Source organism: Myiozetetes cayanensis, unplaced genomic scaffold (genome assembly GCF_022539395.1).
Source record: "Myiozetetes cayanensis isolate MyiCay16 unplaced genomic scaffold, myiCay2020 scf19, whole genome shotgun sequence".
In the NCBI taxonomy this organism is placed as follows: Eukaryota; Metazoa; Chordata; class Aves; order Passeriformes; family Tyrannidae; genus Myiozetetes; species Myiozetetes cayanensis.
Window position 1 is genome coordinate 7,180,847 of NW_026087400.1, and position 17,372 is coordinate 7,198,218.

Consider the following 17,372-nt stretch of genomic DNA (forward strand, 5'->3'; position numbering starts at 1 on the left):
GAATGATGTGAGGGACAAACCAAAATGACTTGGCAAAGGCATTAATGAAATCCATGCCGTTTGGTGTGTGCATTTTCAGCCTCCGAGGGCAGGCCACAGGCAAAGCCCAACACTCGTTATTAAATCTTGGGAGCTTGTTCCAGCACAACCAGTTTATCATAGCCCAAGAATCTGGCTTTGTAAGAGAGCCTGGAGTGGTGAGTGGCCAGTCCTGGAGCCTGCACGGGAGAACACCGTGGTGTTGGGAACGCTTGTCATTTGGTTTGTCGGAGACACTTCAGCGTGGGACGTGGAATTCAGAGGGGATTGTGCTCTGTAGCCAAGTGAAACCTTCTTCTTCCTATGCTGACTTAATTAACTGCTGGGGAAAAGAGCCATTTGGTGATACTGAAGAAAAGTGCAGCCATTAGACGTCACCCTCCTTTCTGATAATGCTCAGACCTCACCGTGCGCTGTGCAACACCCACCCAAAGCCAGTCCTGCCTCCGAAGGCTTTGCAACCTGAACTCCCTCATTTACACTGTAAAAGCTATGGCCACTGGGACAGACATCCTCTCCAAGGTATGTTGCCTTTCTGACTCGTTTAGGTAGTTTGTATGGTTCTAGTTCTCTCTCAGTTACCAAACCAGGAAAGGTGTTGCGTGTTTACCTCTGTGGAAGGTAAGTGGAAAAAGTAAGGTGCAAATGTGCTTTAATTGCAGCTCCTCTTGTGCATTCACAGTCTGGCTGTTGCTAAGACAACATGTGATTGAGAAACAGAAGAAGGATAAAAAAGAATCTCTCAAAAAAGTGATATGGAATGGAAACAGTAAGGAAACAACACAAGTTTATCCTAGGGCGATTCTCTGACCTTCTCTTCAGCAATACAGTTAAACATGGAGCTTTCTTAACTAAAAGGGTGGAACCTGTTACCAAAATATTCTAAGGACAGTTTTAATAAATATCAGTTGTGCAAACACAAGCACGGGTACCTGCTTGTCTGGGAGGTCCCAGGTGTGCTCTTGCAAACCACTCAGCCCTGCTTTGCTTGGTGCTGGAATGGGAACAAACTTTTGATGTCACATAACAGCACATGGGGCAGAGGTGGGAGATGTGTTCCTGCTCACAGGAGAGACCTCCCAGCCATTCTGGGAACAACACAGAGTATCCCAAGGGCCATGCCTGGCTCCTGAAGCAGAAGTTTCTGCAGCCAAGAAGCTTACCTTTGTTTCCACCAGCTGTTCAGCTCTCATGGTTGCTGTTTCCAGTAAGTGTGTCTGGGAAAGACAAGTGGATGCCATGTAAGAGAGAAGACAGGAGCAGTAACCACTCTTGGGACTGCCAGTCTCCTCTGCATTTTTGACCTCAGTTGCTAAGTGACAATGTTTAAGGCAAGATAAGTCACCTGCTGTAGAGGCGTTTGCAGCCACAGGCAGGGATAATTATAAAAAAGGTGTCAAGTCAGTGCAGTGATAGCATCATGCCCAACAGATTTGTTTTCTTCTCATTACAGAAGAGGACAAACCACATAATCTTCTTTTGGAAATCCTTGGTTTTCTGCATAAGGGAACGTTAGTTAAACACTGGAGCTATTTCTGTGCCGCCACATTTTTAATTCTCGGCCTCGGTGGCAGAGTGGTGGCACACGGAACACACTGTGCTCTTCTGGTTCTGTGTGGCCCAGTACCAGGTAAGCATGAAAATCACATTAATTGTCCCTTAGCACAGATTTTCAGAGGGGTTAAACTGTCACTGCTCGAATTTTGTTGGGGAAAATGAAAAAGAAAGATTTTGTCAATCAGCTTAATGGACACCACTGTGCCAGGCTGAAGGAGCTGAAGATAAACCTGCTCCGTGCTGTGCTCCTTTTGATCCCCAGGCTGGTGCTGAGAGCTCTGGGAGAGTAATGGCTCTTCGACCCTGCCTCAGGGTGGAAGCCCTGCTTTAATAACTCAAAGGTTGCTGGAACGATGTCACAGGAGGGCCAGGCAGTCCCAAGCTCTGCTGCATATCAGGCTGTGGTGTTTACCAGGAGGAGGAAAGGCTGGAACCGCAGGACAGGGACTCGGTCGCTCCGTTCCCGGCTCTGCCGCTGACGTGACACCAACGGGGCCGAGTCACTTCCCGAGGTGTCCCAGGCAAACCAGCACACTGTGACAGGCTCGCACTCACACGGTGCATCCCCGGCTGCTGCTCAATCCAACACATGCGCTGAATCAGCCGCTTCTCCAGCACTGCCCCAGCCGCTCAGTGGAAGCTGTTCCTGTCCTAGGCCTGGTTTGGGATGTGAGTGGTGGGAAGAGGAATGTGCACAAAGTCTTGGAGCACTCAGTGTTCTCAGAAATGTAAATAACGCCAGGGAACACCACATGGGATGTGTAAGCTTCTTTAATAATAATAAATTTATGAAGTGGCAGGAAGCCACCACTTTGTAAACCGATTTTACTCAATCACAGTCCCTCTATTATTTTCCTCATTGAACATGAATACATTCTGTAATTTGTATGTGAAACAATTACACAGAGATATGTTCTGAACCCCTCTTGCTGATTTCACTGGTCAGAAGAACACTAAACATGTGGAAACAGCACCTTATTAAAACTATAGGCCTTTTCTCATTACATCTCCTTTTTCTAAGCTAACATGTCCCTGAATAAGCCAAGTCTACAGAGTTTTTTTACCTTGTCCTGTGTTCTGAGATGCAGAGGGGCCTGCAGAGACGTCTGATAAAACCTCACATATAATAAGTAATTCAGAAGGCTTTGTAAGCAATAGCTGCAGTTGCCTCTTCAGACTAGAGAGAGTTTCTCATGCATTAATGCACTTAGTTAGGTTTTGTGAGGAGCTCAGAGGGGGACATGCCCTCTTCCTGGTACAGTTAGTTGAGCCTGGACTCTGCACCACTGATATTGTTCAGCAACTGTGTGCACCAATAATTTAAAAAAAAACCCACAATACATCAGGCTGTTCTTATCAGAAACAAGTAATAAATCCTATCATGATAGTAAAAAAAAAAAAAATAAATGGCAATTTCTGATGTGTGACATTTTCATTGCTTGAGAAGGAATCAGTGCAAAGTGAGGTAACCCACAGGCCCATCCCTCGGGGCCGGGGTGTGTTAAACCAGGCGCCGTCTCTTGGAATCCCTCTCCATGTCTTCAGGGGGACAGTCTCCATTGCACCCAAGAGGAGACACCAAGTTTAGCAAAGGGTCTTCAGAGGCCCCTCCAAACAGGGACAGCAACAAAGCCACGCCATAGCCAGTAGCTCGTTCACCCTAGAACAGAACCAGAACCAAACAATTAGCACTTCAGATTGTGTGATTTGAATTTAGTTTTAATTTACCCCCTCACTCAGCGGGAGGAATGATGGGGAATAGCTACAGCCAACACTCAGGGTCCCTGGCAGGCCTTGTGCTGCTCTATCCTCACTGCTACTGGAATCCATCCTGGCTGGATTAACCCAACACATTGGCTGATTCACATGAGAACAAAGCTCATAACGACTCAAGCCTGCATTTACACCAGCGTTGTTCAGGGCAGGGAATCTTCCACCCAGCCTGAGCATGGATTCGGAGTAGAAGCTGAATTAAAAAAAAAATAAGCAAGGGGAGTTAATTGGCTTGGTTTTTAGGGGAAAAAAAGAATATACACAAGTTCCATCAAAGGGAGAGGGGAAACCCCCAAGAGGGAACATGTTTTCTCTGCTGCAGGTTAGCAGGCAGGATGATCAACTCTGGTCAATCATCTTAAAACAAGACGGGTGAAAATGGAAGGCTGGGATAACTGCCATGAGCAGAAAGCAGGCAAGCTGTCAAAGTCTACAATGATAAAGATGTTGCTGATTAAAGTGCCTATTAGAATATATTTTTAGAACCAAAATGAAAAATACAAACAGATGAAACTACCAAACCAAAGAAATGACGAATCAGCTTTGCCCAAGAACTCTTCTCCACCTATTTCTGTCCCTCTGAACTGGAGTGACACAACTCAGAGCCCCTGCAGGTGTCTTTACCCACCACATGAACATACTCACTGCATGCACGGGCGCAGCAATGTCTATATGGACCCAGACCCCAGGCCAGTCGAAGCCGATGTGGGAAGCGATGAAGAGCCCGGCACAGGAGCTCGGAGTATTGTCTCTGTCCTGCAGGAACAGTAAACACACAGCTGGTCTTGCAAGAAAGGAAAATGGCAATGGTTTAATCTGCCTACGGAAGGCAAATGATGCAAATCTTGTTCAAAGCTTAATCAGTGGCCCCAAACCAAACCATTTCTGCTGTAAATCCTTCGACTCAGTCTGTGGTTGCAGTGTGGCCCTGCTCAATTCCTGCTCTGCCCACGCTCCTTCCTGCAGTGTGTTTGGGATTAAACTGCACGTTGTAACTCTCAGATGCAGCAAAAGCAGCTGCAGCAATTCCTGAGGTCTCTGTCCTCAATTTCCTGGTTTCTGCGTTCCCAGTTACAATCCCTGCTGGTTATGCATGACCAGAGGAATACACCTGACTTCCTAAACAGTCTCCACCCAGGAATGGATTCACTCAGGGCCACATTTAACAGGCCAGCAGCACAAAGATACCTTTGCAGCAGATCACCACTTCCAGCAGGTCAGCATACTGCACAGAAAACACACATTTTTCATGTAATGAGGAAATTTAAAAGAAAAAAAATAAATTTACTGCCACAGAGTTCTTCATATCAGCTACAGCAGAGGTAAATTCACTGAAGTGGAGCTCAGGGCAATACACCAGAGGATGGACCAAGTCTCCACAGTTCCTGCCAGCTTTAACACAAGCCTTTTCCCACTCTTCATTATTGGTGAGGACAGCAGCATGGTACTTTCCTGTAGCAATTCCCTAGTGAGACAAGAGACAAAATCAGGAAGAAGTCACCTTAACTGCCAGGCAGGATAATTCTGTACTATTCCCCCTCACCACCAAGAGCTGCTTTCCACCTAACAAAACCACCAAGACAAAATGGCTCAGAACTACTCCACAATAAATTAATGCTACAAAGACATTGTAGCTGCTGCTGAATCTTTTAAATTTCCTGAAAATCCATTCTGTGGTGAAACGGTCTTCATTTGTATGTCCTAAGCAAACCACTGCCCCAAAAACATATTTATTTGTAATTACTGAGTAGGCAAACTATCACTTGGCAATTATTTATCCTTAATAAAATTAAATCAGAAATCAATTATAAATAAAAAATCTAAAATGTACACACAGAGGATACCCCTGTAATGTGTGTCCATCACAGTCTGAATGTAGCATCCTCATTCACTGGAAAGGTTGCTTCCTTCCAAACAAACAAAACCCAGAAGCCACCAACAAACCACTTTTCCAGTAGGACAATGATGGGAAAGGATTCAGTTCAAAGGATTGATGTTCACAGCAATATATGGAACATTCACGCTTCTAAAATTTGCCACCATTTCTCCTCCTCATATGAACACCAGTTCATTCTCTAGAAAATTAAACCACGAGAATCACTGCTCCTCACTGTAACCTTCTGTAGAACAGGAACAGATGTCAAAAAATAACGGCATTAATTTTGTACCCATGTACTGTTGTGTGTATGACTTGCAATGGAAGCCATTCCATGGACAAGAAAATTCCTGATCACTTTCATCAAATCAGTTCTGCTAATTACAAAGCTACTGAATCACAACCATTGAGTACTGGACTGCTTACATCAGCTCCTTAAGTCATCATCAGAAGAATAACATTTTTAATTTAAGCATGCTAAAGCAAAAAAGCTTCATAAAACCCCAAAAAAGAAGCTGGTTGAGTAACACAGTTATAATGTAGCACACTCATGGCACAGTGCACAGAGGATTAGTTTAATGGGGTAGCTGTTGGTAACTTTCTCTTGCCCCATGTTAGGAAGCCTCCATCAAGCACAAGGGTTCCAGGGTGGCTCCTTTCCCCCCAGACTTGCAGGACAGAGGCAAAGCAGTGCACAGGGACCAGAGGGCAGAAGGATTCACCCCCTGCCCACCAGCCATTCCGGGTCAGTACCTGAGCTCCAGTAAGAGTGGCCATGTCCAGGATGATGTCAGCTCCAAGATCTTTGCATGCATAAGCTACTCCATCAGCCAGGATCAGTCTGCCTTCTGCATCAGTGTTATTGATTTCCACAGTTCTAGGAGCAAGAGAGAGGGCACTTAAGCCAAGAGTGCTTCAGGCTGGGAGTTAAGACTCACCTGCCTGGACTAGAACACTGGAGGAGAGCAGCCAAACACAACGTGCCTTCTTATTTGACCAACAGTCTGTACAACTGTTTATTCCCCAGCTCCAAGCATCCAGAGCACACGTGGAAAAGGGATATAACAGCACTGTCCTCATGGACAGTACTTGTTGGGCCTGTGTGATGCTCAGCGTGTTTAGCTGGGATTCTAAAATTACTGCTACAGAGGTCACACACTCTGCTTAAGAGACTGTGATCCTGTGACTGAGACAGCACAGGCTACAGATGGATACAGAAAACTGGCTGTACTTCAAAAAGAACACCTAAATTTGAGTGCCCTAAGGAATCAGCTCATGATACATGTGTATTTTGCAATGTATTTACACACCCAAAGGAGAACTCCAGGCACACTTAAAACTCTCTACTATGGCTGTCTGAAATACCATCATCAATATTTAGGGAAGCTAATTAGGGGCAGGTTCACCATTTACACGGCTCTCAGATAAGCAGAACCAAAAACCATGTGTGCTCTCAGTTTCTGGGAAAAGGACAGACATAATCTTACTTTCCAGAGTAAAGGACGTGAATGTCATCAGGTCTTGTCGCACGTGGTCCGACTGCGTTCTCGGCCAGACAAAAAACAGCGTGAAGATTGTCTTTAAAACCCTGTAAGAACCACGGGAGAGAAATGGCTTTTGATTCACATCAAGCTAATTTATTATTAATTTTTTTAATATATATATTACATATATAAAATATATTATTAATTTAATAATCAGGGAGGGATTATGACTTCTTGACAACAACGCCACAAATTTAATGGGAAATCTGTGTTTTGTGGAAGGGTGAAGTGGGTGTTTGTTGGGTTTTTTTCATGTATCACACAGCATCTTCAACCTGTTTTTTTTCCCCTTAGCCTCCCTTCTTTTCTGGTATAGCTCATCCTGTTTCGCTTTGGTTTAAAAAAAAATATAGAGGATATTTTAAAATGTATGATGATTTTGTTATTTATGCAGTATTTGCGTTGTGTGGAGAGATCCTGGAACAGACAGGGAGACAGCAGCATTCCACAAATAAAAACAGTTCCTCCTCAACTGGGATAGTTAGTCTGAATGACATCAGATCCCGAGGGAAACCAGGGCCAGTTTTACTGTTAATCTCCTGATAAAAGTCCCTGGCTGAAGAAATCTGGGCTTGCTGAACCAGTTCATGTTCTGAAATCTGAAGGGCAAATGCATCAATCAAAACCTTTCCAAATAATGGGCAGCATCTGCAAGCCAGAAAGGAACTTTGCAGTTTCTCATCCACTTAGTGGGCAAACAGCACTGCTGGTGAGACAACCTTCAATCCATGACCCTCTGCTCTTCCAAAACTGATCTGTGCTGCAAACCCCCCACTCTATTCACAGTTTCTCTCTGGACTGCACTGAATTGTCCTTCTCCCAGAGAGACATGTGGGTAATCTACTGTCAAAAAGTGAAAATCTGCTTCCAGTACCAGTTGCCTTTTCCTGAATCTTGTTCTGCCTGTGGGTCTCCATAAGCAGGATTCACTGTGTTAACACACAGGATCAAGAAAGAATTCAAAAATTAAGGTGTTTTTCTCTTCTCCCTTGGGTTTGAAAGCTCACAATAGATGAAATGCATCTTTCTAGAAAAAAACCCACTTGCTGAATTTTGCTTCCCAAAGCCTTTTAAAACCATGTTGTGAAACTGCTGAGCAGCATGCAGGCAGGTATTTTCTGAGGGTGGATAATAACCTCTGCCCCTCTTCCCACTGAGCTTTCTATCTGACACCCATCTCCCAGTTCAGTCTCTGTGACAAAGCAGAGCTCATTTAAACCTCTTCCAGCTTTCTTTTATCCTTAAAACCATTAAAAACACCCAGTTTTTAAACAATAACAAGAACAAATTCTTCCCATTGCCTATCTGAACACATTTTCTGCAGGGATGGCATTAACAGGTCCTCTTAGATGAGGTTGTAAAATTAAGGGGCACCGATTCTCCAGGTTCAGTTGGTCCAAACATATCAGTGCCAGTTTGTTCATTGTTACAGTAATTGTGAAGTTTACATCTCTCCACATCAAACATGCTGCCAGGGCCAAGGCACAGAGCTAAACTATTGGGAAATGGGAATTTGGCACTGATCAGCCCCTGGACAAAGCTTCCATCAGATCTATGCATTAATCTGCAGCAGTAAATATTCTTTGAACTTTGGATACCCCTTGGAGGCAAGAGCTGCTCTGTCAGCAAGACTCAGCCATTGGATTTGTGGAGAGGGCAGAGTTTTATTGGCAGCAGCCACTTTCCCCCAGTTCATACTGTTAAAATGCAATATGCTTTTTTTTAATTCTTCATATTTCAATACCTGGCTTCCTCTCAGCTCCCCCACCACTTTCTGACCACAGAAGCAAACCAAGAAGCAACTCCTGGTGAGACCTAGAGCTGCCATTTCCCCAGCAGGTTAATTTTAGACCTGGCACGGGATTTGGAACACGGAAAGACTTCATATCCCAGATTTGCTCATCCCCTTCTTTGCTAAGGTGACGACAGCTGCCCCAAATCCCACAGCTTCAACAAAATCAGCACTGGCTAACTCAAGTAAAGATCTGATTCAAGGAACTAGAAACCACTCAGTCCACAGAACCAACTCTGAAATTCAAGAGAGACTCTTGGGAAAAAAAAAAAAAATCAGCACTCAAGGAATTTCTCACAATTCTCGAGATCCCAGTAGAGATGTGAAATATTTCCCTGAAATAGCAGAGAGAGCAGGGTGGCTCCAGCTCCCTCCCAGCAGTGTCAGGTCAGAACTTCAGGATTAGACCGGCCTCCATATCTGGGAAGACATCCAAAAGCCAGACTGCTCCTTGGCAATGCTGGGATACATGATATCAATTAACACATTTTACTTACTTGCTTTACAGTGGCTTTGAAGGCACCCAAAATAGCAGCTGCTCCACCACAGTCTCGTTTCATTCCAGGCATAGTAGTCTGTTTAAACAGAACCACAGACATTTTTTTTCCTCTTTAAAAGAGAATTTCATAGTAATGCCTCCTAGAACTAGTGTTTCTGATGCTTCTGTGATTCTGCTTTTGACAGTGCTCAGCTGCAGCAGAAACAAGGAACATGTGCATCTATTTATTGGTGGATCTGGCCTTAGAACTGAAAAATACTAGATCTCTGCTGCTAATTTGTTAGAAAAGAAAAATTAAAAAGGTTGTTTACAAGTTTCACACTGAGGCTAACTCCAGTGGGTTTTGGTTTATTCTCTGAAATCAGAAACTAAACATCTTTGTTTCTAGCCTTCTCCTAGCAGTGGGCAACATTTAAAGGGCAAAATATCAGGTTGCTATTTAATTGCTCTGTAAAGCGTTCCTTGAATCCCATTTGGTTTTCATCCCTAATAGTTTGTGTTCATATGCAAGACAGTAGATCAAGCCTTTACTCAAAAAAACCCCATACTCTGGTTTCCTACAGACATTAATTGAATTATTTTCATCAGAAAACAACACTGTAAGTAAAGGCAGCAGCAGAACAAGTGTTTCTGTACCTTTCCCTTAATGCTGAGTCCTCCAGTGTCATACACAATACCTTTGCCCACCCAAGCAATGGTCTGTGTTGCACCATCTGGAGTGTGACTGAGAACTGCCAGGGCTGGAGGATGCAGAGCTGCCTTGCCAACTCCATAGATACCTGGAAAACAGAGGATTAAACCACTGGTGGGGAAGAAAGACTATGGGGAGCACCTGTGGCTATGTTCTGTAAAACATCTTGGAATACTATGGGCAATAAAGCTGTTTAAAAATGTGCAAACAAAACATTACAGTGGAGGTGGCAAAACATTCCAATTAAATGCTAGGAAAAAAGTGGAATATTCAACAAGATATACCTCCAAAGCCTCTCTCTTTCAGCTCCTCATCTCGGATAATAGTAGGAGTAATCCCAAGATCCTTGCCAACTTTTTTGATTTCCTTAATGATAGAAAGAGAATGGACACTGTCAGTCAGTCACCAGGACACATTTGTGCCTTTCCACACATATGGGTACCCCATTAAGGGGTTTGTGTGATTTTTGCAGGCATACACATACAAACACTCACAATTTTGGAAGTGGTGTAGGTTTTCCAATGGCCTAATTCCAGTGAGACACCCTTGACTTACTATGGCATGAAATACAAATTTGACCTTTAAGCTCTGCCAGTGAAAGAAATCTTCAGAGGTAAAGGCCAACTGCTCACTCTGTTGGATCATGATGCAATAGGACAGGAATAATTTCATTCTCAACAGCTTTACAGATCCTTATGATAAAGCTCATTTGGAAATATGTCAACTGTCTCATAATTTCAGAAACTCTTATCACCATCAGGCTTAAGGCATGAAACCAGTGTATAACCAAACCAAGAACTCCTGTCTTCTGCCTCCCAGTGCCTTACTCCAGGCTGCACACTCTGCCTCCTTCGAGCTTTGCAGAGCTCTACAAAATGTTAAAGGCCAAAGAAACAGCCTCAGCATCTCTGGTTTGATGTGCTTCCCACTGCTGACATACAGGTTTTGCTGAGAGACAGTGACTGGAAGTTTAGATTACTGTAGTCTAGACTTTCCAATTAGTAACTCTTACTCACCAGGTGCACCACCTACCTCCAGGAAGTTATCTGTGTTCATCTCATTGCAGGGGGTGTCCACGATGCGAGCAGCCAGCCTGACTCCCTCTGTGGCACTTGCCAGGCACTACAAAAAGAGGGGAGGACACCTGAGAAGGGGCCCTGGCCTGGCTGGGTTTGGGCACAGCTCTGCATTTAGCCCTGGGCAGCCACCACCAGATGTGTGGTTCCTCTGGAGCACGTTAATGCTTAACTGCAACCACCAAAGGCACTGCAGAGCATTAAATAACGTCAACCAAGCTAACCATTACTTTTTGTGTGAGTCAAACTTTTCCATGGGCTCTGATTTCTAAGCAACTGTGTTTCTTCCCCCAGTGAACTGATATTGCAAAATCAGTAGACTTCTCCACTATCAGAGGAAGACCAGGAAGGCAATGTGAGGTGGAGGAAAGAGAAATAAGAGGAAGTTAATTCAGGAAGTCACAAGGAGCTTATGGGCTGCTCAGGCTGGAAACCTGCAGAGATTGTACAGTCTACAATATGGGAAACTGGAGAGTTTGTACATGGCAGGCAGAGTGGCTGGGGGCAATAGGGATTACTAAAGTAACACATTCTATGTGGCAGGCCCATGGGGAATGTGGAATATTTTATATTTGTGTAAAACATGTCTGCATCTGTTTCCTCATTCCTGTGGCAAAATGGTCTGACCCTCACCTTGACTGAGTAAAAGCTTATCTGGGCAAGAGTGGGCAGAATCAAAATGCTCAATGGTGAGCATGCCAAAGCTGTTTCCTTCAAGAAGTCTCCTTCTGGCAAAACAAGGACAATGGGGGCACGAGACACTAAGCTTCAACTTTTAACTCCCGTGAATCAACAACTTGAAGCTGTAAAACTAGGGGGCAGGAGAGTCTGTGCAAGCTCTGCAGGACCACACTACACTGAAGACCACACACAGCAGATGGGCAAGTCAAGATGGGTTTCACAGGAACCTGAGGTGTTGGACAGTCACTTGTGCTGAGGTACCTGAAGTTTGGCTTGGCCAGGCCAGCCTAAGGACTCCACATGTTTTGTATCCCAGCAGATTCATAAACCTTGGCTTGCTTTGGAATGGTGCCTGATTCCCTACAATTACTTTTGATTGCTTCACCTTCCCTACAAGCACAAGGACCTCCTCAGGAGCCAAGCTTGGTCTGGAGTGGCCCTTAGGGCCATGCAGGCTAATGGAGGTGCTCTAACCCAAAGGCCAAGCCCCAGGGGAACAGCAGGACTTCCAGAAATGAGCTGTGCCTGTGTTTGTGTTTCCAGGGTGCTCCAGAGAACCTGGATAATGGCAGCCTTTAATAAGTGCCTTGTAAAACTATAACAATCCCTGCTAGTCCTCACCATAAAATATTCTGGACAATGTAATAGGTGTAAAATACAAGTGACAAGGGAGAGGTTTAGATAAAAACAGCCTACCATGTACCTCTTCCATGTTCTGCATTAGCTCCCTGGTGCTGGTTGGATTTAGGAGGTGCAAACTCAGCTTGGAGGAAGCCAGTAGTAGTTTTGGCATTGACATCAAGGGGAAGAACAGGAGGTAGAAATAACTGCAGCTTTAAGTTAAAAATAACCCAAGTGGTTTGGAATCTACCTATCTGAAGGAACTATTTTTGACACCAGTGAACCGCTTTTTCTGATTTGGGGCATGGAAAAATTGTGTGATCAACAGTTGTACTCACAGCACGCCTGTCTCTGCCACCTTCCTGAAAACTGGCCTGGCACCACTTCCTGGGGCCAAATCAGTTCACAAGTAAGGATCAAGTAAAGAGGAAAGGATACTGAAAAAAAAGTACCCCAAAGCTGCAATTCTGTGAATTTCAGATGCAGCAACACCATATTTGTCAAACCAACTTCCTCAACTTCTACAGGATTTGTACAACCTCACCGATCAGCTAAGGCAGCATCCATCTGTACTGAAGCACACTATTTGCATCTATGATATATACACCTCCTTGTGCTATTTGCTTGGTGTTTTCCACCATCTAAATTCCAAATAATATCTTCAGCCTTTGCTGCAGGAATATTTCAATATTGCTACGAGTAATAGTTCAATATTTGTCCTCACAGGTGCTGTGAATGGATCCATTTCAGGGAACTTTGACCCAGGATAATTTATGACTTCAGATACAACACCTATTCCATACGTAGATTGAGGCAGATGTATTTGTGCATGCAACAAATGGAAGGAAAAAAATATTTCAGGGAATAATGGGAAAAAATGACAGAAAACCCAGAAAAATCTTACTTTAAGTGTTGCCACTTCTATTGGTCCGTTGTTCTGTCCAACCAGGAAGAACTCCACCGTGACAGTTTTCTTCTCGGTGCGCCTGGACGCGCTGGAGCGATGTGTGAACAGCGGGAAAGCCCTGGCCAAGGCACAGGCAGAAGCGAAGACTTCAGACCTCTCACAGACCATCTGAAACACCAGCCAGCAGGGAAACACGTCAGGCAACACCAGGGGAGGTGGGAGACGGCATTTAAAAGGATCTGTTACCTGGGGTATTATCGGTGAAGAGGGAAAAGAAGGAGGTGGGTGGGAAATAACCAATCTCTGAGTCAGGACGTGCTGACACAGACCCACACTGAACTGGTTCATTCCCAAATGGAAATGAATTACACTGCTGGACTGTGTGGGAATTAGTACATCCCTCTAAGGGAGCTGGACTGCTTTAATCACACTTACTGCAATTAACACAGGTTAGTTGACAGATCAAGGAAAAAAAAAAGGCATGGGAACCACCAATATGTGCTCAAAACAAATGAAACAAAGAGAAATTTTATCAGAATGTGGCTAATATTGACCCAAAAGCTTTTTAACAGGGAGAATATTTTTCTGAAGTTCATTACAAAAATTACCAATGGAAAGCAGTTTTAGCTAAACATTTTCAAATGAACACCAGGGGTAAAAATTAAGTAATTACTCTTGCAAATACGTTTTCCAAGTGAAGAGTATAATTAAATTTTTTTACTGGCACTGGCAGCATGAGTCTTCTCTGACAACCTACAGATCTGATGTAATCTGGAGAAGCCATAGAAACAAATCAATTCATCAGGCTCATACAGAAAATGACCAAAGCAGTCCAAGAGCTCGTCCTGCAAAGGACAAGGACTCACACTGGAGCATCAGTTTGCATCAGGACTTTTAAAACTCACTGAGTAACACAAGCAAGGCACCTTTCATGGGTTATGTGATACATCCATTGCACCCTGCATGCACCCTACATCAATCTCCCAAAGCACTGTGCTAACATCATAAATTCCAGGTTGGAAAAGGCCACCAATGGTTCCCTTTGCATGGGCATTCCTAATTGATGTTCCATACATATCCAACCTTAATTCCCTCCAATTGCAGTCAGGTCTTGCCTACGTGTCAGTGCAAAACCACCCGTGTCAGTGTAATTACACCGGCGAAACTTGTCCACCTCCAGTCTCCTTGGAGACAGCTTGAAATCCTGGAAAAGTCGAGAAAACACTCAACCAGACGTTTCACCAGGGGCATTTTAACAGCCACTTACAAGGATGCATCTGTTGACGCCTCCCGGCAGGCAGTTTCTGACCAGGCGGGTGATGAACTGCGCTGCAGACGGGCTGTTGTGCCGGCTCACCCTGGACGGCAGCGCGGCCACCGTGGCGTAGTTCAGGTACAGAGGACAGCTGTCCGTGGGGTTTGGGTTCAGGGTGCTCAGAGCAGACTGCCATACCTGGGGGGGGGGGGAAGGAAAGAAGAATTTAAAGACAAAGATCGGTGTCAGACTTTTCATCTCGTTCCCGCTATTTCATCTCTTTTTAACGACAAGGATTTCAGGTGCTGGAAACAAAGAAGCTGTGCATGCACTTTTAAGTGTAACAACCCCTGGAGTGAAAAGAAACAGGAAATTTGACAAACCTGTTTATTAACCAGAAAATACAAACGTACCTTCCATTATAAGCATCTCTTCTAAGCCATATGAACCACAATTTAAACCCGCATCATTTAGTGCAAAGGCTGCTTCAGACCTTCTCTAAGTTGAGACAGTTTTCCTACCGATAAATAGGAGGACTGATTTACCAGCCCTGAACTGCTGTTTCACATAGCAATTTAATTAAAACCAAACTAACCCAATAAAGGTAAATATTGTCATAAGAGACTGCAAAATAATGATTAAAAAACCCCCTTGCCAAACACCCAGCGACCTAAAAGCCGCAATGCCAAACGTTCATCATTTCACCACAAGCCATCAGCACCACCTCAGCTAACAGGTCCGCAGTGGCTGAGAAGGGAAGGGGCTCTTGACGCCGATTGTGTCCCCTCGCAGGGGGCACCGCGCCGGGGTGGGCACCGGGGATGCGGGAGCGGCTGCCCCAGGCGCAGCAACAGGCTCGGGCCGGACCCGCCGAGGGTTCCCGGGGCTCCAGGCCGGGTCCCCAGGAACGCCGGGGCCGGGCGGACACGCGGCGCGGGGCCCGCGGGCGGTGCCGGCGCTCGGAGGGCTCTGAGGGGACGCGGCCCCCGCGGCGCGGCCTCACCTCCTCGGTGACCCGCGGCTGCAGCTTCCCCCGCAGCTGCGCCCAGGGCAGGCGGTGCAGGTTGTGCAGCTGCCCCAGCACGAGCAGCGGGCGGCTCTGCGGGTCCGCCTCGCCCGCGCTGGCCTGGAACTGCAGCTGCACGTTCGCCATCTTCCTGCCCGGCACGGCCGCTCCGCCCCGCCCGGGCCGGCTCCGCGGGGCGGGGACGCGCCGGGTCACGGGAGCACCGGGACACGGCCCCGGGACCGCGGGCACGGCCGGGGCACGGGCGGTGCGGGACCGTCAGCTGGAAGGGTTGGGGTTAAACGTAATACCGATTTTATTCTCTCTCTCTCTTTTTTTTTTTTTTTTTTTTTTAATGTTTGGTCGGTAGGCAGTTCTCACAGGAGACCCACTGGGATCATCCCGTCCAGCTCCTGGCCCTGCACAGACAACAATCCCACCCGGTGCCCGAGAGCGTTGTCCAAGCACTCCCTGAACTTCGGTGCTGTGGCCACTTCCCTGGGGAACCCGATACTCTTTGATCTGCAGCCAGGAGAGCGGGGAAGGTGCGAGCAACAGAAAGGGAGGAAAAGTGAAACCTGATGCATGTAATAGAAATACATCCAAAAAAACCAAAACAAAACAAAACACCAAAACAAAACAAAAAAACCACCCCCAAAATAACAAAACCTAGGCTGAATTCCAGGAAAAAAAACTTCCATACAGTAAGGTCTTACTCGGTCTCTGAAGTGACATTATGGAAACTTTATTGCCTGATGCATTTAAGATTGCCATGAATAGAAGTTGTAGGAACATCTGTTGCAGGGGGCAGCTTGTGCATCCTCACAGACGGGAAGGTAACTCAATAAACAAGCTCTGAGCCACACAACACGCACTGTTCAGGGGTTCACTGCTATCCCAATACCTTTGGACACTGTGGGAGATAGGAATGACAGTACACACAGCAATTCAGGCATTCCAAGGATTCTGCCAGGCAGTAAACTCCCAGTCAGTGTTCCTGCTATTGTCAGAGTACAAATACAGCACATTCCCCTGAATCCAGTGTCTGAAAGGCAAGCAAAATAGTAGGAAACACTCACCTAGCCCAGAATCCTTCTTTTGTCAGTTAAGGACAGCAGAGGAGCGTCCTTGTGAAGGGAATGGACTGTGGAAATCAATCTTACCTACAGAAATTCCCTGTGAATGTCCCACCTGCAGCAGCTCCAAACATTTCTATTTGTACAGGCCATGGCAGAAGCTGCAGCCAGGACCTGTCTTCCAATTATTGATACCTCTACAGGTATTTGTGGAATCAAGCCACTAAAACAACACCTTACATAATCCATCAATCATAATTAATATGCAAAATTATAATGAATTCCCTGTTTTAATGGCTTTTATTCAAGAAGGCTGTTGGGTTTGGGGTTTATTTTATAGTAAACATATTTTTTCCCCATCAAAATTGGTTTCACTGCCACCTATCCAAGAACTTACATTTTGCAAGACTGCACCAAAAGCAAAGTTTCCAAAGATTTAAGCAAAGGCGTTAAGACTCTTTTAAGTGGTTCATAAAAGCAAACCCTAAATCAACAAAATCCAGGCGATCCCAGTGAACACCTCACCAATTACAGTCATTCAAATTTTTAGCACATTCCAAAAATCACCAATCAAGAAACCAATTCTTCCGGTTTACTTTTCAGTTTCTAGAGACAACCTGCAGTAGAAATAAATTTGCTTTTACAGTGCTTTTAATGCTGTCCACACATGACTCCCCCTGATTTCTGTTAACAAGCAGCAGCTCAGTTTTTGCACGCTTACATGCATTTTAATGGAGAAATTCTGTACAAGCCAACGGCTTTATAGGCCATTCCCTCCAGGTGAGGAGCCCCAGATTCTTGGGAGATGCTCCAGCAATGCTGTTCTGTTCCTCTGTGAGGAATTAGAGCTTCCATACAAGATGAGAAGAATCCAGCAACCACGAGGAGGCCACAACCTGCAGGAGAGAGGGCACCAGCTTTGTCTGCAGCAGCACAGAGGACTGGACACACACAGGGCTGGACAGCAGCACAGTCAGGA

At 45.4% G+C, this 17,372-nt stretch overlaps 1 protein-coding gene across 1 annotated transcript; it reads right to left on the bottom strand.

The window, feature by feature from the left end:
- Window positions 1-2,351: 2,351 nt before the first annotated feature.
- NPEPL1 (aminopeptidase like 1) lies at window positions 2,352-15,499 on the bottom strand. The gene is made up of 12 exons (XM_050313932.1): window positions 15,315-15,499; window positions 14,324-14,509; window positions 13,054-13,224; window positions 10,804-10,893; window positions 10,056-10,137; window positions 9,717-9,859; window positions 9,079-9,156; window positions 6,733-6,833; window positions 5,999-6,122; window positions 4,658-4,834; window positions 4,015-4,125; window positions 2,352-3,256 (listed from the first exon to the last, which is right to left on the bottom strand). The coding sequence occupies exons 1-12, from the start codon at window positions 15,462-15,464 to the stop codon at window positions 3,098-3,100; spliced, it is 1,572 nt and encodes a 523-aa protein (XP_050169889.1). The 5' UTR covers window positions 15,465-15,499; the 3' UTR covers window positions 2,352-3,097.
- Between the last annotated feature and the right edge of the window lie 1,873 nt (window positions 15,500-17,372).

What these genes read in the sequence shown, in the direction of transcription:
- NPEPL1 (XM_050313932.1), bottom strand. Translation starts at nt 15,464, where the DNA reads ATGGCGAACGTGCAGCTGCAGTTCCAGGCCAGCGCGGGCGAGGCGGAC. An exon ending in TAGAAGTGGCAACACTTAAA is followed by an intron (nt 10,894 to 13,053) that starts GTAAGATTTTTC and finishes CTCTTTTTGTAG; the next exon opens with TGCCTGGCAAGTGCCACAGA. An exon ending in TTGCTGCGCCCGTGCATGCA is followed by an intron (nt 3,257 to 4,014) that starts GTGAGTATGTTC and finishes GTTCTGTTCTAG; the next exon opens with GGTGAACGAGCTACTGGCTA.